General features: G+C 44.3%; 1 protein-coding gene across 9 annotated transcripts in view; it reads left to right on the top strand.

Annotated features, from left to right (window-relative positions):
* ZMIZ1 (zinc finger MIZ-type containing 1) overlaps positions 1-21456 on the top strand; it is a 479806-nt gene that overhangs the window by 383023 nt on the left and 75327 nt on the right. For all 9 annotated transcript variants that reach the window (XM_070751999.1, XM_070752003.1, XM_070752002.1 and 6 more), the window contains one exon: positions 13220-13355. In XM_070751999.1, the coding sequence (XP_070608100.1) occupies positions 13220-13355 (136 nt within the window). The remainder of the gene's footprint in view (positions 1-13219; positions 13356-21456) is intronic.

Here is a 21456-nt window from a genome sequence, read left to right as displayed (position 1 = left end):
AATCTTTTTAAAATGTTCAGTTGGCTGAGTTTCACGTTTGATGAATAAATGAGATACAGTAATTGTTTTTGTTGTATTCATTAAAAATAAACAATAATACACAACAAATGAGATTGATTGGCTGGATTTTGTATCACAATATCACAAGGCGAACCCTTCCCAAGCATGTAGAACTGTGTGATGTATTTTCGTATGATGCGCGCAGATCCAAGTACGGTGGCCTTTTGCAACTGACAGATCGTGATTTTGTCAAAGTACCCAGTGTGCCAATTGCTACTGGGACCACCTCTACTGGTTTATGCCAGAGTCGTCGTAGTTCGATTTTAAGTGATATCGGCTACATTTTTCTTGTTGATTTTCATCGATTCGACTGGTATAGCGACATTGATGATCCACACTTTTTTCTTTCCCACAATCATGAGGTCCGGTGTATTGTGTTCCAATGTCCTGTCAGATTGAATTTGAAAGTCCCAAAGTATTTGGCATGTTTGTTGTCATCTATTTTCTCAGGTTTATGATCCCACCAGTTCTGGTAGATGGATCTACCAGGGGATGTGATCTATTGTTTCTTCTTCTTCTTCTTCTTCTTCTTCTTCTTCTTCTTCTTCTTCTTCTTCTTCTTCTTCTTCTTCTTCTTCTTCTTCCTCCTCCTCCTCCTCCTCCTCCTCCTCCTCTCCCCTTCCCTTCTTCTTCGTCTTCTTCTTCCTCCTCTCCCCTTTCCTTCTTCTTCTTCTTCCTCCTCCTCCTCCTCCTCTCCCCTTCCCTTCTTCTTCGTCTTCTTCTTCCTCCTCCTCTCCCTTTCCTTCTTCTTCTTCTTCTTCTTCTTCCTCCTCCTCCTCCTCTCCCCTTCCCTTCTTCTTCGTCTTCTTCTTCCTCCTCCTCTCCCCTTTCCTTCTTCTTCTTCTTCTTCTTCTTCTTCTTCTTTCTTCTTCTTCTTCTTCTTCTTCTTCATCTTCTCCTCCTCCTCTCCTCTCCCCTTCCCTTCTTTTTCTTCTTCTTCTTCTTCTTCTTCTTCTTCTTCTTCTCCTTCTCCTCTTTCTCCTTCTCCTCTTCCTTCTCCTTCTCCTTCTTCATCTTCCTCCCCCCTCCTCGTCCTCCTGCTCATTATTATTATTATTATTATTATTATTATTATTATTATCATCATCATCATCATCATCATCACCATCATCAACATCCTCCTGCTCATGATGATGATGATGATGATGATGATGTCTATTTTTAAATTGGAGTTTAGCAATATTGTCCCCCTCTCGAGTCCTTCCCAAGGACTTCAGACAGGCAGATATGCCACCTTGATTCTCACTCTCTGAGAGTGGGTAATGTAACTTTCATTTATTTGTTATGACTAAAGAAGGAAAAGGACTTTGGCCAGACCAAAGCAGATACAATATTGGAGATACCTGGAGTTCTGTTTCAAAAACAAAACAAAGCAATTATGGAAAACTCTCACTTGGGAGAAGGTCTATGGAGATTCTCAAATCATCCAGATGGGGGTGGCCTCAAAGGAGCTTTTCCCAAAAGGCCCCCCACCCCACCACCCCTTCGAAAACATTTCCCTTCTCATCCAGCAAGCTTCTTCGGTTCTAATTGCCTGGAGAGGAGGGGAAGATTTTAAAGAATATAAATCCTCCATAGAATATAAATCCTCCCCAGTTCTCTAGTTGAGTTGCTTTTGTGCCATGCCCCAGATCATCCCTTCCATTCTTCCTTCCTTCCTTCCTTTCCTCCCTTCTTCCTTCCTCCTTTCCTTCCTTCCTTCCTTCTTCTTGCTGCCTGCCCTCCCTTCCTCCCTTCTTCCTTCCTTTCCTTCCTCCCCTCCCTCCCTTCCTTCCTTCTTCTTGCCTGCCCTCCTTCCTCCCTTCTTCCTTCCTTCCTCCCTTCCTCCCTTCCTTCCTTCTTGCCTGCCTTTCCTCCCTCCCTCTCTCCCTTTCTTCTTCCTTCTTGCCTGCTTGCCCTCCCTTCCTTCCTTTCCATCCTTCCTTCCTCCCTTTCCTTCCTTCCCTTCCTTCCTTCCCTGCCTGCCTTTCCTCCCTTCTTCCTTCCTTCTTTCCTTCCTTCCTTCCTTCTTGCCTGCCTGCCCTCCCTTCCTCCCTTCTTCCTTCCTTCCTTTCCTTCCTTCCTTCCTTTCCTTCCATTCCTCCCTTTCCTTCCTTCCTTCCTTCCTAACATCATGGAGAATTTGTCCTTTTCCCATGGTCTTAGGTGACCCCTGTGAAATGGTCATTCAACCCACACACTGCGGGGGGCGGCACAGTGGGGGGTAGCAAAAATGGAGCTTACATATATTAGATAATCATATTTTTGAGTGCCTGTGTGTAATATCTATGTCCACATATGACATAGAATTAAATAGTATATTTGGATGTTCAGTAACAGAGAGGGGAATTGTCTCTCTTAGAGGCGAGGAGAGGCCAGGCACCCATAATCCTAACCTTTGACGTAAGTGACGTCAAGTTGTCCACCGTTAAACCAGTCACATGACCTTTAAGCCACTCCCCAGTCATGTGATCATCAAGCCACTCCCACCTGGTCAGTCACAAGATTGTCAAGCCACTCCTACTCAGTCACATGGTTGACAAGCACTCCCCACCCCGGTCACATGATCATCAACCACAAGCACAAAATAAGCCACGCCCACAGCAATGGTATTAAAAAATTGTTGTGGCCCCATCACTGGGTTTTGGGCTCAGTTGTGGTCGAGGCCCTCCCTGCATTTGAAAGACAATCTGGTCTGACCAAGCTTCCTGATCTTTTACCAGGTCAACCTGGGCACGAATCCCCAGCGACCAGTCAGGTCCCACAGAGTTGCCTTCTCCGGGTCCCATCGACTAAACAATGTTGTCTGGCGGGACCCAAGGGAAGAGCCTTCTCTGTGGCAGCCCCGACCTCTGGAACCAGCTCCCCCAGAGATTAGGATTGCCCCCACCCTTCTTACCTTTCGTAAGCTCCTTAAAACCCACCTCTGCCGTCAGGCATGGGGGAACTGAGACAGTTTCCCCAGGCCTATATAGTGTTATGTATGGTATGTTGTGTGCATGTTTTTTAAATTATGGGTTTTTAACTTTGTAATATTAGATTTGTATTGTATATTGTTTTCTATTGTTGCTGTGAGCCGCCCTGAGTCACAATAGTCAATCAAACTTCTGTGGAAATCAAACTGACCACTTAGGAAGCGACACTGATTGACAGTCAATATCACATGTGGTTGTACACATTCAGCTTTGTACAGAGCAAAGTATTAAATGAGAATATTTCATTCATTCAGATCTAGGATGTGTTGTTCCCTTTATTTTTTTGCAGTATAATATTTTGTGGCTCCTGGCTATCGACAATCCGATTTGCACCCTTAAAATTTCTACCAATGCAGTGTCCAGCGCTGTGAACACTCCGTGTGAGGTGCCAGACTACAAGGGGTGTAACGCTGTACGTTTGTAAAGGGTGTTGTTAAAACGGTGCAGGCTTATTGTGCCTTTATTTCCCCATAGCAACATAAGCCTTAGCAGTGATGAATGAAAATCAGGCACTGAGGGCCACCAGGCCTCTCTCCCCTCTGGGTGGGTGGGCGTAGGTGTGTTTTCTAAGCAATTGGCACATAAATAGCCCCATGTTTCCTATGGAGATCTTAGTGAAGATTAAGAAGGGCAAAAGACACACTCCCTTTGGGCCTTTCTCTCTCACTCTCTTTCTCTTTCTCCCTCTCCCTATCTCTCTCTCTGTACACACACAGAGAGAGGGAGGCAAGTCCCTGTATCTCTCCCCATCTCGCTCTTTCTTCTCTCTCCCTATCTATCCTTCCCTCCCTATCTCTTTCTGTTTCTCTGTTTTCTCTGTTTCTCTCTCCCCCCCACTCTCTTTCTCTCTCACACACACACCACCTCTCTCTTTCTCCTCCCTCTCCTTATCTTTCCCTCCCTATCTCTCTCTGTGTTTCTCTCCCTATCTTTCTATCTTTTTCTCTTTCTCTCTCTTCCTTTCTCTTTCTCTCTCTCCCCATCTCTTTCCCTCTCTCCCTATCTCTCTTTTTCTCTCTCCCTATCTTTCCTTCCCTCCTTATCACTCTGTTTCTCGCTCTTTCTCTTCTCTCTCCCTATCTCTCTCCCCCACCTCTCTCTGTTTCTCTCTCTCCCTATCTTTCCTTTCCTCCCTATCACTCTGTTTCTCGCTCTCTCTTTCTCTTCTCTCTCCCCTATCTCTCTCTGTTTGTCCCGCTATCTATCTCTTCTCTCTCTCTTCTCTCTCCCTCTCTCTCTCTGTTTCTCTTCTCTCTCTCTATCTCTCCCCCTGTCTTTCTCCCTCTCTCCCCCCTCTCTCTCTGTTTCTCTTTCTATCTCCCTATCTCTTCTCTCCTCTCTCCTCTCACCCTCTCTCCCTCTCTCCCTCCTTCTCTCTCTATCTCCCCATCTCTCTCTCTTTCTCTCCCCCACCCACCTCTCCCAGAAAGCAAAGGACATTGAAACGCTTGAGACTGTCCTCCTGACCCTTCCCCACCTGCCTTTGGAGCCGTAAATATCCCCCTTTGCCTATAAATAACAGTCTTCTGCACCTTGAACATGCCCCCTTAACAAGAGGGGGTGATTTACTGAGGTGATAAACTGTAAACTAATGCTAGGGTATCATAATGGGTAAATAGATGAGCCCCCGCCAAGCTCTGTGTCTCACCGCCCATCCGGAAAGCCCCATTCATTCATGGAGAGCGTCTCCTCTGTGCTTACCGCAGCATTTTGCAAACGGGCGGGCGTGAACATGGTCAGACGCTCCCAGAATCGATCGTTGCGCATGTGTCTCATGACACGGAGCGCATTAGCCGAGACAAGGCTCATTCCAGAGCTCTTTGGCTTCGTCTCCGGTTTTTAACGGGCTCTGCCTTGCGTTAAATCTCCTAATTGTACCGTGTTTGTTTGGTTCCGTGACAATACCCAGCATAGCGTGAAAACACCTGTTGAGCCTTGTAGGGTTAATTTTTGAAAGATGGCAAAGTTTGGTGGAGAAAGCCCCACACCTCTGCCTCCCTCCCTTAGAAACCAAGGTTGAAAAGATCAGTGAAGTTACACTCTCTTTGATTCATTGGTGGCAGGCAGTTCAAACAACGAGGACAAATATCCATGGGAGTTTTAATTTAATAATGTCCCTGCTTCTTTTATGGCCTACCTTGTGTTTTGGGTTTATTGTCGTGGGAAGTGAAAAAAAAGAATATATCAAAAATCCCCTTTGTTTCTAGGAAAGAGTAGTGATGGAACAGGTATCTTATTCAGGTGGGAGTTCCATTTACCGGCCGCTACGGTATGCCCAGAGGTGGACTACTGATGGCAGAAAAAGACCTCATGGTCCATCTAGTCTGGCCCTTATACTATTTTCTGTATTCTATCTTAGGATGGATATATGTTTATCCAAGGCATGTTAAATTCAGTTACTGTGGATTTATCTACCACGTCTGCTGGAAGTTTGTTCCAAGGATCTACTACTCTTTCAGTAAAATAATATTTTCTCATGTTGCTTTTGATCTTTCCCCCAACTAACTTCAGATTGTGTCCCCTTGCTCTTGTGTTCACTTTCCTATGAAAAACACTTCCCTCCTGGACCTTATTTAACCCTTTGACATATTTAAATGTTTCGATCATGTCCCCCCTTTTCCTTCTGTCCTCCAGACTATACAGATTGAGTTCATGAAGTCTTTCCTGATACGTTTTATGCTTAAGACCTTCCACCATTCTTGTAGCCCGTCTTTGGACCCCTTCAATTTTGTCAATATCTTTTTGTAGGTGAGGTCTCCAGAACTGAACACTGAAAGATCAGTGAAGTTACACTCTCGTTGATTCATTGGTGGCAGGCAGTTCAAACAGCGAGGACAAATATCCGTGGAGTTTTAATTTAATAGTGTCCCTGCTTCTTTTATGGCCTGCCTACCTTGTGTTTTGGGTTTATTGTAGTGGGAAGTGAAAAAAAGAATATATCAAAAAAACCCCTTTGCTTCTAGGAAAGAGTAGTGATGGAACAGGTATCTTATTCAGGTGGGAGTTCCATTTACCGGCCGCTACGGTATGCACAGATGGTAAACTACTGCCCGGACCGGGGGTGGGAGAATTCAGTGGGGTAGCAAAATTGGAGCTCAACCCAAAGCCCCCAATTTGCACTGAAAGATGTTGAAGGAAATTGCATAAGCCACGCCCACAGGGTGGTAGTAAAAGTTTTGGTAGCCCTTCACTGGGATGCTCTCTGGATTGTCGTGGCCGTGCTAATATCCGGCAGGCTGTGAACATGCCTGTCAATGCAAGGTTTGGCTTCTGCACATGAGATTTTGCCGATTTTGTATTTTTTTGCTTCAGAGGAGATGTTGATTTTCTTGGTCTACTGCTTTAATTCTGCATCCAGCTTTCGTCGCCACAATGAAAGAAAGATGTTGAGACTCTAGAAAGAGTGCAGAGAAGAGCGACAAAGATGATGAGGGGACCGGAGGCTAAAACATACGAAGAACGGTGGCAGGAACTGGACATGGCTAGTTTAATGAAAAGAAGGACCAGGGGAGACATGATAGCAGCCTTCCAATATCTCAGAGGTTGCCACAAAGAAGAAGGAGTCAACCTATTATCCAAAGCACCTGAGGGTAGAACAAGAAGCAATGGGTGGAAACTAAACAAGGAGAGAAGCAAATTAGAACTAAGGAGAAATTTCCCAATAGTCAGAACAGTTAATCAGTGGAACAACTTGCCTCCAGAAGTTGTAAAAGCTCCACACTGGAAGTTTCTAAAAAAAAGAGAGATTGGACCATTTGTTTGAAATGGTATTTTCTGATTGAGCAGGGGTTACACTAGAAGACCTCCAAGTTCCCTCCCAACTCATGTTATTCTTTTATTTTGTTAATGCTAGAAAGGTGTTAGGGATCGCCTTCTGCTGCACGAATCCCAGCGACCACAGAGTGGGCCTTCTCTGGGCCCCGTCAACTAAACAATGTCGTTTGGCGGGACCCAGGGGAAGAGCCTTCTCTGTGGCGGCCCCGACCCTTGGAACCAACTCCCCCCAGAGATTAGAATTGCCCCCACCCTCCTCGCCTTTCGTAAGCTCCTTAAAACCCACCTCTGCCGTCAGGCATGGGGGAACTGAGATACAGTCTACGGAGAGGGGGCGGGCATACAAATCAAATAAATAAATAAATAAATAAATAAATAAATAAAGAAAGAAAGAAAGAAAGAAAGAAAGAAAGAAAGAAAGAAAGACTTCTCATATAGTTCAAAACCTATTTTTAACAAAATTTAGAAATAAAGTTCTTCTTCATTACATAGGACATGACACAATTGTTTTAATGCCAATTCTTTTCACTTCCTGTTTTAGTAGGAAAGTGAAGACAAGAACAAGGGGGCACAATCTGAGGTTAGTTGGGGGAAGGATCAGAAGCAACATGAGCAAATATTATTTTACTGAAAGAGGAGTAGATGCTTGGAAAAAACTTCCAGCAGACGTGGTTGGTAAATCCACAGTAACTGAATTTAAACATGCCTAGGGGGAACATAGATCCATCCTAAGATAAAATACAGGAAATAATATAAGACTAGATGGACCATGGGGTCTTTTTCTGCTGTCAATCTTGTATGTTTCTAGGTTTCTATCATTTCAAGGTAGGGTTTGTCATAGAAATCCTGAGTGGGTGCAGCTAGCAATTCTGGTGGGCCACAGAAAAGAGGCCACATAATAACCCAACCGAGGGAAGGAAGAGCCAGGGACGATGTCCGCTTGCCTGAAAAGCCGTCCAGCTCGGCAAATGGGCCTCCATCCAATCGTTAAACTCCGGCAGAAAGCGGAGTCGAAGGGAACCATCTGTAAATCTGCACTCCCGCTTAATAAAGGGGTGGGAAGGAGGGAAAACACAGCTGCTTTTGGCTGGTCTGGTGGGAAGGAGCCGCCTTGACTGTTGGCACCATCTGGGGCTGCTTTGGTGCTCGCTGCTCGATCCGTTCATTAGACCGGGAGAAGGCAGCCTCTCGTGCTCGGGGTGTCAATGAGACGAGATTGCTGACAACTCGGAAGCTGCTGCTGAGCCCGTGGACAGTGGACAGCAGAATCCGTCCGCGGATTGTGGGTTTGTGCCGAGCAGATTTCGAGTCTGCGGAGAGGGGTGGCATACAAATCTGATTAATTAATAAATAAATAAATTGGGTGGAGATTTGAGCTGTCAGTTGCAGTCAAACTGTTGGGAACACAAGAACAAGGGGACACAATCTGAGGTTAGTTGGGGGAAAGATCAAAAGCAACATGAGAAAATATTATTTGACTGAAAGAGTAGTAGATCCTTGGAACAAACTCCCAGCAGACGTGGTAGATAAATCCACAGTAACTGAATTTAAAGATGCCTGGGATAAACATATATCCATCCTAAGATCAAATACAGGAAATAGTATAAGGGCAGACTAGATGGACCATGAGGTCTTAGTCTGCCACCAGACTTCTATGTTTCTATCTTTTATCGGGGCCATTTCATTGGTCCAGTTAAAAGCAGGTTTGCAGCCATTCCTCAACCATCATAAGAGGAGTATTTTTGCCCTCGTTACTGTTCAAATGTCATTGAAGTGGACCTTTGGTGCCTCTTGCTTGGTTCTTTTCTTTCTGTCTGTCTTTCTGTCTTCTTTCCTTCCTTTTCCTTCACTATCTTTCCTTCCTACCATCTATCCTTTCCCTTCCCATCCATTCATTTTTCCTTCCTTCTTTCTTTCTCCTTCCTCCTTCTCTTCCCTCCTTCTTTCCTCCCTTCATCTGTCCCTTCCTCTTCCTTCCCTTCCCATCCATCCATCTTTCTTTCCTTCATTCTTTTTCCTTCCTTCCCGTTTTCCTTCCTCCCACTCCCTCCCTTTTCTTTCTTTCCTTCCTTCCTTCCTTCCTTCTTTCTTTCTTTCTTTCTTCTGCAGGGGGAGCCATATATATAATAACAATATAACAATAACAGAGTTGAAAGGGAGCTTGGAGGTCTTCTAGTCCAACCCCCTGCTTAGGCAGGAAATCCTACACTCCTTCAGACAGACGGTTATCCAACATCTTAAAAACTCCCAGTGTTGGAGCATTCACAACTTCTGGAGGGAACCTGTTCCACGGATTAACTGTTCTGTCAGGAAATTTCTCCTTAGTTCTAAGTCACTTCTCTCCTTCTTTAGTTTCCACCCATTGCTTCTTTTTTTCTACCCTTGGGTGCTTTGGAGAATAAATTGACTCCCTCTTCTTTGGGGCAACCCTTGAGATATTGGAAGGCTGCTATCATGTCTGGTTGGTTGGTCTGTCTGTCTATCTATCTATCTATCTATCTATCTATCTATCTATCTATCTATCTATCTATCTATCTATCTATCTATCTATCTATCTAGTCCAATACACAATGAGGGTTTTAGTGGGTATATATCTATATACACATAGTAAAATACATAATGAAGGTTATAGAGGAGATACTCATAGTAAAATATATTTAAGAAATAATAGAAAAGAAGATATAGTAATAGAATATATCAATGAAAGAATAGAAGATATATAGGAATAGAAGAAAGGTATAGGAGATATAGGAGAGCAATAGGACAGGGGACGGAAGGCACTCTAGTGCACTTGTACTCGCCCCTTACTGACCTCTTAGGAATCTGGAGAGGTCAACCGTAGATAATCTAAGGGTAAAGTGTTGGGGGTTTGGGGATGACACTATAGAGTCCAGTAATGAGTTCCACGCTTCCACAACTCGGTTACTGAAGTCGTATTTTTTACAGTCAAGTTTGGAGCGGTTAATATTAAGTTTAAATCTGTTGTGTGCTCTTGTGTTGTTGTGGTTGAAGCTGAAGTAGTCGCCGACAGGCAGGACCTTGCAGCATATGATCTTGTGGGCAATACTTAGATCTTGTTTAAGGCGTCTTAGTTCTAAGCTTTCTAGGCCCAGGATTGAAAGTCTAGTCTCGTAGGGTACTTTGTTTCGAGTGGAAGAGGTTCCCCATCTATCCCCTCATCCAAGTCATTGATGAAGATGTTGAAGAGTTCTGGGCCTAAAACAGAGCCTTGGGCTACTCCACTGCATATATCCCTCCATGTAGATGCAGTTCCACTGAATACTACGCGTTGACCATCACTGCAGCCAATCTGCTCAGAAAGGCACAGTCCAAATTCATTTGCTGAGATGGACTGTTATAGAAACCAAGCAGCCCACCGACCAAATAAATAAATAAATAAATTAACCTTTGCTGCTCCTGCCTACTTTTTTATTCTGCCTTTTCAGTCTTCCTCCTTCCAGATCCATATATTTTAAAAAAACAACACAGATGACTGTTTGTGTCTTTTTGCCATCATTGTCAGAGATACCATCGGCTGTAGTTTTAAAAAGAGCAACTCACACTTTGCATCCGGTCCGCGGTCACGAAGATGGATAGTTTCCATCTAACGCCATTGTAGTTTACGTTTGGCTGGCGAGAAGATATATTGCCTTGGCAATTGTTCCAACGGCGAGCCAACAATTCCCCAGAATTTTTCATTCATTCTCTTTTTTTCATCCTAGTAGTTCTTCTCCTCCCCCGGCCAATTCCAGAATTGAAAAGGCTACCCTACAATGTTAGGTAGTGATTGTTATCTGCAACGGCTATGTAACAAGCAATGAAAAGAAGGAGGTTGCGTAGCCTTGGTTGCTGGCCCGTTTAAGTTGCCTTCCCCGGGGACGAAAGGTGACCCACTTTTGATCACAAGGTTGTTGTCAGATTCCTTGGCTAAGGGAGAAACATTTAGACATTGAGTCTCTGCTTACAACACATCACACCCGATCAAAATAAGAAGACGCCTTAAAAGGGATTATTTCTCTCTCTCTCTCACTCTCTATCTATCTATCTATCTATCTATCTATCTATCTATCTATCTATCTATCTATTGGATTTGTATGCCGCCCCTCTCCATAGACTCAGGGCGGCTAACAACAGTGGTAAAAACAACATGTGACAATCCAATACTAAAACAGTTAAAAACCCATTATATAAAAACCAATCATACATACAAACATACCATACATAAATTGTAGAAGCCTAGGGGGGGAAAGAATATCTCAGTTCCCCCATGCCTGACGGCAGAGGTGGGTTTTAAGGAGCTTACGAAAGGCAAGGAGGGTGGGAGCTATTCTAATCTCTGGGGGAAGTTGGTTCCAGAGGGCCGGGGCCGCCACAGAGAAGGCTCTTCCCCTGGATCCCGCCAAACAACATTGTTTTGTTGATGGGACCCGGAGAAGGCCCACTCTGTGGGACCTAACTAGTTGCTGGGATTCGAAGAGTTCCTCCCTCTTTCCTTTCTTTAGATCAGTGTTTCCCAACCTTGGCCACTTGAAGATATTTGGACTTCAACTCCCAGAATTCCCCAGCCAGCGAATGCTGGCTGGGGAATTCTGGGAGTTGAAGTCCAAATACGTACCTTCAAGTGGCCAAGGTTGGGAAACACTGCTTTAGATTACCATACAGAAGGGCACAATAAAAACGGAGGGGGAGCCCAGATTCTTTGCCCTGTCCTGGTGATCAGATGGAGGGAACATACTTATGGCCTTTCCTCCCTGTTTAGCATTTGATAGCTAGTGGAAGAGAAGAATTTTGCATGATGTTTTTCTTCTTTTTTTAATTTTAATTTTTAATTTTTTCCAATTTACATGTCAATAAACATTTTTAACAATACTGTGTCACATGTTTCTGACAGTTATTTACATTTATTTTTTATACATGTTTGTATCTCTGTCCTACCGCTTATAGGTGTGGAATACTTCTTCTTCCTTGCCTTTCATCTCTGATTGTGAGCTTATACATTTCTGCACATTCCAGTATCTTGTGTATAATCCTTTCATAGCTTGGTGGATTGTCAGGTTTCCAACCATGAGTGTATATACTTCTTGCTGCGGTTACTATGTGTAAAATGGCGTATTGGCGTTGTTTCTTTATCTTATCAATCTGTAGAGTCTGGAGGACAGAAGGGAAAGGGGGGACATGATTGAAACATTTAAATATGTTAAAGGGTTAAATAAGGGTCAGGAGGGAAGGGTTTTTCATAGGAAAGTGAACCCAAGAACAAAGGGACACAATCTGAGGTCAGTTGGCGGAAAGATCAGAAGCAACGTGAGAAAATATTATTTGACTGAAAGAGTAGTAGATGCTTGGGAAAAACTTCCAGCAGACGTGGTTGGTAAATCCACAGTCACTGAATTTAAACATCCATCCTAAGACTAAATGGACCAGGAGGTCTTTTTCTGCCGTCAATTTTCTATCTTTTGGTTGATTATTCCTAATAAGAATAATTTAGGTTTAAATTCCGTTTGTTCTCCTATTATCTCCTGTAGCCATCTCCTTATCTGTCCCCAATATTTCTTCGCTTTGGGGCATTGCCACCACACATGATAAAAAGTTCCCTCCTGACTTTTACATTTCCCACAATTCGGTTTCATGTTTGTATTCTGTTTGAGGGATCTGGAAGAACAAATGGCATGAAGCTCTCCAACGGATTTGCATGAATGAAATTAAGATTGCCCAACACAATCAGTTCACACAAACTACTGTCCATACTTAGCTCTCTTTTCTGAAATCTCTCCCATTGTTTAAATATTCTCAAAGCATGCCCATATTACTCCAACACTCTGCAGTCTGCATTGGTTGCCGATCAGTTTCCGGTCACAATTCAAAGTGTTGGTTATGACCTATAAAGCCCTTCATGGCACCGGACCAGAATATCTCCGAGTCCACCTCCTGCCGCACGAATCCCAGCGACCGGTTAGGTCCCACAGAGTCGGCCTTCTTCGGGTCCCGTCGACTAAACAATGTCATCTGGCGGGACCCAGGGGAAGAGCCTTCTCTGTGGGGGCCCCAACCCTCTGGAACCAGCTCCCCCCTGAGGTTAGGATTGCCCCTACCCTCCCTGCCTTTCGTAAACTCCTTAAGACCCACCTCTGCCGTCAGGCATGGGGGAACTAAAACACCTCCCCCTTGCCCATGTTGTTTTGTTGATTGATTGACTGTGTGCCTGTTTTTTATATATATTGGGATTGTTTTATGAAATTACTAATTTTAAATTGTAATTAGATTGGTGGGTATTGGATTTGTTATTATGTACTGTTTTTTATTATTGTTGTGAGCCGCCCCAAGTTTGCGGAGAGGGGCGGCACATAAATCCAATAAATCTAATCTAATCTAAATCTACTATATATTATCTTCCTATCTATCTCTCTCTCTCTTTCCCTTCTTTCTCCCAGCGCTTCTTTCATCGTGGTGTGAAGAACTCGGACGACTCTTGTTGCTACGTCACCAGAAAAGCCGGCAAAACGACCCTCCGGGGAAACTTCCCATGCAAGCACCCATGAACTCCATGAAACCTTCCCTTTCGCATAGGTGAGTCCCGGGCAAATCTTCCCCCTGAAACGACACGTGCAAAATTAGTTCCAGTCCGAAAAGGCTCTTTTTACAGTTGCTGCTGTAAAGTTTCTACCTTCCCAGAAGAAAGGTAGAGTGAGTTTCTTTTCAGAGGCTTGAGTGAAATTCCTATGTCCTAGTGTCAGTTAGAAACGAGTCCCTGAAGCCACGGTTTGCATTTTGCTGGCTTATTACTGTTATAGATTTAATCTTTACCAGTCCCAGACTGGTAAAATTGGAACCGTTCAAGTCCTAACCAAGGACCTAAGATCTATTAAGGTAACATCTGAGTATATAGGAGGGTCGCCCAGAAAGTATTGTACCACATTTTTTTCCTTCAACAATTATTTATTGAACACAATGAAACTTACACACAAGAAAGAAGGATGTTTCTTCTACACTCCCTATTTTTCCACATAATCTCCGTCCTGTTCTATGGCCTTCCTCCAGCGAGACACAAGGGCGTGGATGCCCTGTCAGTACCACTCCTAGTTCTGGTCACGAAGCCATTTCTGCACTTTGCAAATCATCGAAGTGTCTTATATTGACAAAATTGAAGGGGTCCAAAGACGGGCTACAAGAATGGTGGAAGGTCTTAAGCATAAAACGTATCAGGAAAGACTTCATGGACTCCATCTGTAGAGTCTGGAGGACAGAAGGGAAAGGGGGGACATGATCGAAACATTTGAATAGGTTAAAGGGTTAAATAAGGTCCAGGAGGGAAGTGTTTTTAATAGGAAAGGGAACACAAGAACAAGGGGACACAATCTGAAGTTAGTTGGGGGAAAGATCAAAAGCAACATGAGAAAATATTATTTTACTGAAAGAGTAGTAGATCCTTGGAACAAACTTCCAGCAGAGGTGGTAGATAAATCCACAGTAACTGAATTTAAACATGCCTGGGATAAACATAGATCCATCCTAAGATAAAATACAGAAAATAGTATAAGGGCAGACTAGATGGACCATGAGGTCTTTTTCTGCCGTCAGACTTCTATGTTCTATGTTTCTATGTTTCTAATGGCCTCACAGTTCTGTGCCCAGCGACTAACCGTACTTCTGTCGACCTCAGATTCTCCATAAACTACACAAACGTTTGTGAATGTTCCCAACAGTTTCTTTCTCCACAGTGAGAAATTCAATGATAACACGTTGCTTGTAATGTACATCACTTACAGATGCTGCACAGAAACACTGCTGCAGCTACGCTATCTGCCTGAAGAAAAGCAAAATTTACACACGCACTCCTGACAATTCACATAATGTATATCTAAAGTTTTGCATTCATACCATTACTGTAGGCTGAGAAAAAAAAATGTGGTGCATTACTTTCTGGGCGACCCTCGTATTATTATTATTATTATAAGCACATGGCTCTATTACAGTAGCCAGGAGACCACAATGCTACTAGTAGCTTGGCTTGCCAAGGAACCAGACCCATCAGAGGATACACCTGTGCACTTCTCAAGATGCGCCACAAGTGAGCAAGCTGACTTTGTGTCACCGAGGGCTCCGTTTCTTCCCAGGGCTGCCTCACCAGCCAAAATGCACTCACTGTAACTACGAACAGTCATTAAACGAGGACTATTCTTTGTGCAAATAGACTTTTAGAGAAGGTGTTTGGGTGAAAAAATGACTGTTTCTGTTTAATGATCACGCGTGGGCCTGTCCTCTAGTACTAATAGGTCAGTATCTCATTCAATATTATTTTGATTTTGTAGATAAATTATTGCAAATGTTATAGGTGAATTATTGTAAGTTTTATATAGACAAACAAAAACTTGTCATTTATACTGACAAGACATCATCTGGGCCATGTATGTCTTATTATTAGAAAAGAATAATGATAATAATAATACATCCTGCAATAAGATCTTTAACACCATCAGACGTGAACATCTGCCTCTCCCAGGTACAATAGGCAGGTAAAAATGCCAAACCCAGTCTAAACCTCCCTCTTACAACCCTGCAATTCCATAGAGTTGGGTTGGCGGGATGAAGCTGGGCGTTTACTGGCTGGCTTCCCTTCCTGACACCTATGTGCAGTTCACAGTAGATATTTTTTTTCTTTGCACCCTAGGAGAGAAATATCCGATGCTAGATAGGATTAAACTCTCAACCTTGTGAGTAGGAGGCAAACATCTTTACCACTAGGCCAGGGGTAGGCAAAGTTGGCTCTTCTGTGACTTGTGGACTTCAGCTCCCAGAATTCCTGAGCCAAGCAACGTAGCTCAGGAATTCTGGGAGTTGAAGCCCACGTGTCATAGAAGAGCCAACTTTGCCTACCCCAGCACCATTGCGGCTCTCAAATCTAGTCTAGGCTATCCAACCTGTTCAAACAACGATAATATCATAGATCTTTGGTTAGGACTTGAATTATTAAGCTTACACCAGTTTTAGACCGAGAACCAAACTGTAGATTGCCCATGCATGTAATAATATTGTTAGTACAGTGTTCCCTTGATTTCCGCGGGGGATGTGTTCCGAGACCGCCCGCGAAAGTCGAATTTCCGCGAAGTAGAGATGCGGAAGTAAATACACCATTTTTGGCTATGGACAGTATCATAAGCCTTTAAACCCCTAAATTACCATTTCCCATTCCCTTAACAACCATTTACTCATCATTATTACTGGTACTCACCATTGAATAAGACACTTAGTGATCCTGATATTTATAAATATAATTATTTATTAACAAAAAAATTTTTTTTGTTATTTATTTGCAAAAATTATTAGTTTGGCGATGACATATGACGTCATTGGGTGGGAAAAAACGTGGTATAGGAAAAAAACCGCGAAGTATTTTTTAATTAATCTTTTTTGAAAAACCTTGGTATAGGCTATTCGCGAAGTTGGAACCCGCGAAAATCGAGGGAACACTGTATTATTAAACAAAACCAGCCTATCTGAGTTCCTTTGGGAAGGACTTGATAGGCCAAACCCAGTCTAAATTTCTGGAGACTACGCAACCAACCATAGTAATAGTAGCCAATATGTGTCGGTGGTTTTGAATGTGTACTTTTAAAAAAACCCAATAGAGTTAAACAAAGAATACAGAAAAAAAGTTGCAAAGCGAGAAGAGGTAGAGAAGGAACTAAAACCATGTGCCTTGTGGGCATCTTATGACCAGCCATTAATATTATGGCAGGTGTTTTCTAAGAACATGACACACGCTCTCCCAAAAGTAGTTTTTATTCCAAGTGGGCTTTCTTGTTACTCCCTGAAGAAGTTTTGCTTCTCATCCCCAGAAGCTTCTTCAGCTCTGAGTGAATGGTGGGGAATGGGAGGATTTATACTCCTGGCGAGCAGCTGGTCATTTGCATCCTTTCAGAGAGTCCTTGAGGCCATCTGGAGATCTCTCATTGGCAGTTCTGTGTTAGCAAAAACTTCAGAAGAGAAGGGTTTAGGGGTCGTGATTTCTGACAGTCTCAAAATGGGTGAGCAGTGTGGTCGGGCAGTAGGGAAAGCAAGTAGGATGCTTGGCTGCATAGCTGGAGGTATAACAAGCAGGAAGAGGGAGATTGTGATCCCCTTATATAGAGCGCTGGTGAGACCCCATTTGGAATACAGTGAACCCTCGAGTTTCGCGTCCTCAAGGATCGCGAAAGGGCTATTTCGCTAGTTTTCAACCCGGAAGTAAACTCCACCATCTGCGCATGCGTGCCCTTCCACGCATGCGTAGATGGTGGAGTTTCCCCGCCGGGCAGAGGCTTCCCTGGGTCTTCCCCCTCTTGCCCCGGTAAGACCCCAGCGGCGGTGGGATGGAGCGCGAGCTTGGGGCAGCCTAGCTCCGCTTCCCAGCTGGGAAGCGGAGCTGGCAACAGCGTGGGCGGGCGGGCGGCGCGCGCGAGCTTGGGGCAGCCTAGCTCCGCTTCCCAGCTGGGAAGCGGAGCCGGCAACAGCGTGGGCGGGCGGGCGGCGCGCGCGAGCTTGGGGCAGCCTAGCTCCGCTTCCCAGCTGGGAAGCGGAGCCGGCAACAGCGTGGGCGGGCGGGCGGCGCGCGCGAGCTTGGGGCAGCCTAGCTTCGCTTCCCACATGGGAAGCGGAGCCGGCAACGCGCGCGCGCTTGGGGAAACCCCAGATCCGCTCCCCAGCTGGGGAGCAGCCCCAGCAACGCGCGCGAGCTTGGGGCAGCCTAGCTTCGCTCCCCAGCTGGGAAGCGGCCCCAGCAACTCGCGCGCGCTTGGGGAAACCCCAGATCCGCTCCCCAGCTGGGGAGCGGCCCCAGCAACGCGCGCGCGCTCCCCAGAAACACGCTGCGGCGGTGGAAGTAAAAACACCATCTGCACATGCGCAGATGGTGTTTTTACTTCCGCACCGCTACTTCGCGAAAAATCGATCATCGCTTGGGGTCCTGGAACGGAACCCTCGCGATGATCGAGGGTTCACTGTAATACTGTGCTCAGTTCTGGAGACCTCACCTACAAAAAGATATGGATAAAATTGAACGGGTACAAAGACGGGCTACAAGAATGGTGGAAGGTCTTAAGCATAAAACGTATCAGGAAAGACTTCATGAACTCAATCTGTATAGTCTGGAGGACAGAAGGAAAAGGGGGGACATGATCGAAACATTTAAATATCTCAAAGGGTTAAATAAGGTCCAGGAGGGAAGTGTTTTTCGTAGGAAAGTGAACACAAGAACAAGGGGACACAATCTGAAGTTATTGGGGGAAAGATCAAAAGCAACGTGAGAAAATATTATTTCATTGAAAGAGTAGTAGATGCTTGGAACAAACTTCCAGCAGACGTGGTAGATAAATCCACAGTAACTGAATTGAAACATGCCTGGGATAAACATATATCCATTGTAAGATAAAATACAGGAAATAGTATAAGGGCAGACTAGATGGACCATGAGGTCTTTTTCTGCCGTCAGTCTTCTATGTTTCTATGTTTCTCTGGGTCCTCCTTGTCACCTGAGTGATATAAATGGACATGGAGCCTTCTTGGAACTGCTGAAAAGCTTTTGCCTTCCTTCACTATCTCTGCCTGCCTCTAGGAAGTCAACCTTTATCTGGTCCAAGAACGGCTGGTTTTTCTTACTCTCCAAGATATCCCGCGGAACCATTTCCAAAGCCAGTATTCACAGTTTTTCTCACTATCCATCTTAAAAGGTTATGTAGAATGTTTGGAAAAAACATTGCTTTAACTATTCCGAACTCTGTTGTCCTAGAAATAGCCTTATCTTCCATAGTTTTATCTGCACTTACCGTTTTCTTCCTTCCTGGACTTAGTTTCATCTCAAATTCTCCTGCGCTCGGTCCATATTCACTTCACTTCCCCAAAATAGACAGTATTAAAAACAAAAGTTGAGTACTTTGTAAAGGTAAAGGTTTTCCAGCTAGTGAAGGGCTGAATTTTTTTTTACTACCACACTGTGCTCATGGCTTGTTGGCCATGTGACCAGGTGGGAGTGGCTTGATGATCATGTGATTGGGGGGTGGCTTAAAGGTCATGTGACTGGATTAAAGGTGGCCATCTTGACATCACTCACGTCAAGGGTTTAGGTTATGGCTCTCCTCGCCGCAAAGAGATGCAATTTCCTTATCTATTTATTATTACTGAACATGCAAAATATACTTTTTAATTCTATGTATATATGCCATATGTGTGCATACATATTAGTATATGTACACACACACTCACACAGCTCTTCTAAAATTATACACATTCAACCATATTTACTGTGATAGGAATAATAATAATAATAATAATAATAATAATAATAATAATAATAATTTATTAGATTTGTATGCCGCCCCCCTCTGAAGATTCGGGGTGGCTCACAACAGTAATCAAAAACAATATTATAGCAAGACAAATCTAATATTAAAAAGAAGCATATAAAACCCTATCATATTTAACAATCAAACAACACATACATACCAAACATAAAATATAAAAAGCCTGGGGGAAAGGTGTCTCAACTCCCCCATGCCTGGCGGTATAGGTGGGTCTTGAGTAGTTTACGAAAGACAAGGAGGGTGGGGGCAGTTCTAATCTCCAGGGGGAGTTGATTCCAGGGGCCCAGGGCCGCCACAGAGAAGGCTCTTCCCCTGGGGCCTGCCAAACGACACTGTTTGGTAGACGGGACGCGGAAAAGGCCGACTTTGTGGGACCTTATCGGTCGCTGGGATTTGTGCGGTAGCAGGCAGTTCCGGAGGTACTCTGGTCCACTGCCATGTAGGGCTTTAAAGGTTATAACCAACACTTTGAATTGTGACCGTAAACTGATCGGCAGCCAATGCAGGCCACGGAGTGTTGTAGAAACGTGGGTGAATCTGGGAAGCCCCACGATGGCTCTCGCGGCCGCATTCTGCACGATCTGAAGTTTCCGAACACTTTTCAGAGCCCAGAAGACAAAAAAAGAAAAAATTCAAAATTTTTCTACCATTTCTGTGTACCTGACTGTACCCTTACGAGCCCATCACTGGAGCCAGCATTGCATGAAAATGATTTATGTGGTCATGTGGCCAGCATGCCTCAATGCAGAAGACGCATGGAATGTATCAGAGTTTGTTGCAGAAAAATCCATGTCTAGAAATACACACCAGATGACTTGTTCAGCTGGGGTTCATTAACTTCTTTATAAATAAATAAATAAACAAACAAACAAACACACACACACACACACACACACACACACAATACCGGAAGTAGATTATTTCTTCAAGTAAACACAAGCAGGAATTAGTTTCATTTCAGCAGAGCAGACAAGCACAGAGTGGGCTGAAAGTGCAGAGTGAACAGAGCCATGCCCAGCCTTAAGCTTACGTTTTCAGTTTTGATTCTCTGCACAGATTCAGAAGTGTTTAGCTCTCTTTGGCTGAGTTAGTTACTATGCTTATTCATCGGCTGACCTTGTTACCATGGGCTCTGCCAGTTCATGAATATCTTAACAGAAAAGCTATTATCTTCCCACCAAAGTGGTAGCTATTTATCTAGTCGCCTTTATATGCTTTTGAACATCTGGATTGGTAGACAACAAGAACAGAGTTGGAAGGGGCCTTTGAGGTCTTCAAGTCCAACTCCCTACTCAGGCAGAATACCCTACATTATTTCAGACAGATGGTTATACAATCTCTTCTTTAAAACTTCCAGTATTAGAGCATTCACAACTTCTGGAGGCAAACTGTTCCACTGATTAACTGTTCTGACTGTCAGGAAATTTCTCCTTAGTTCTAAGTTGCTTCTCTCCTTGTTTAGTTTCCACCCATTGCTTCTTGTTCTATCCTGGGGTGCTTCGGAGAATAGGTTGATTTCTTCTTCTTTGTGGCAACCCCTGAGATACTGGAAGACTGCTATCCTGTCTCCCCTGGTCCTTCTTTTCATTAAACTATAGGTAGTCATAGCTGAGAGATTGTTTTTTTTCATTTTCTCCTCCAGCCCCATCCCCACTCCCCCAAACTTTATTCTCAAAAACTGAGTCTATATCTTGAAGTCTCTCTCTCTCTCTCTGTGTCTCTCTCCCTCTCTTTTCTCTCTTTCTCTTTCTCTCTCTCCCCTCTTCCTCCCTCTCTCCCCTCTCCCTCTGTCTCTCTCCCTCCCCCTCTCTTTCTCTTTCTCTCCTTCCCCCCTCTCTCTCTCCCTCCCTCTCTGTCTCTCTCTCTCTCTCATTTTCCCTCTTTCTCTCTCTCTTTCTCTCCCTCCCCCCCTCTCTCTATCTGTCTCTCTTTCTCTCCCCCTCTCTCTGTCTCTCCGTCTCTCTCCCTCCCCCCTCTCTTTCTCTTTCTCTCTCCTTCCCCCTCTCTCTCCCTCCCTCTCTGTCTCTCTCTTTCTCTCTCATTTTCCCTCTTTCTCTCTCTCTCTCTCTCCCTCCCTCTCTCTCTCTGTCTCTCTCTCTTTCTCTCCCTCTCTCTCTGTCTCTCTCTCCTTCCTTCCCTCTCTCTTTCTCTTTCTCTCTCATTTTCCCTCTTTCTCTCCCTCCCTCTCTCTCCTTCCTTCTCTCTCTTTCCCTCTCTCTTTCTCTCCCTCTCTCACTTCCCCTCTTTCTCTCTCTCTCTTTCTCTCCCTCCCTCTCTCTCTGTCTCTCTCTCTCCTTCCCTCTCTTTTACTCTTTCTCTCTCATTTTCCCTCT

This window comes from Erythrolamprus reginae, chromosome 5 (assembly GCF_031021105.1).
Source record: "Erythrolamprus reginae isolate rEryReg1 chromosome 5, rEryReg1.hap1, whole genome shotgun sequence".
In the NCBI taxonomy this organism is placed as follows: Eukaryota; Metazoa; Chordata; class Lepidosauria; order Squamata; family Dipsadidae; genus Erythrolamprus; species Erythrolamprus reginae.
This window is presented reverse-complemented; position numbering and strand designations above follow the sequence as displayed.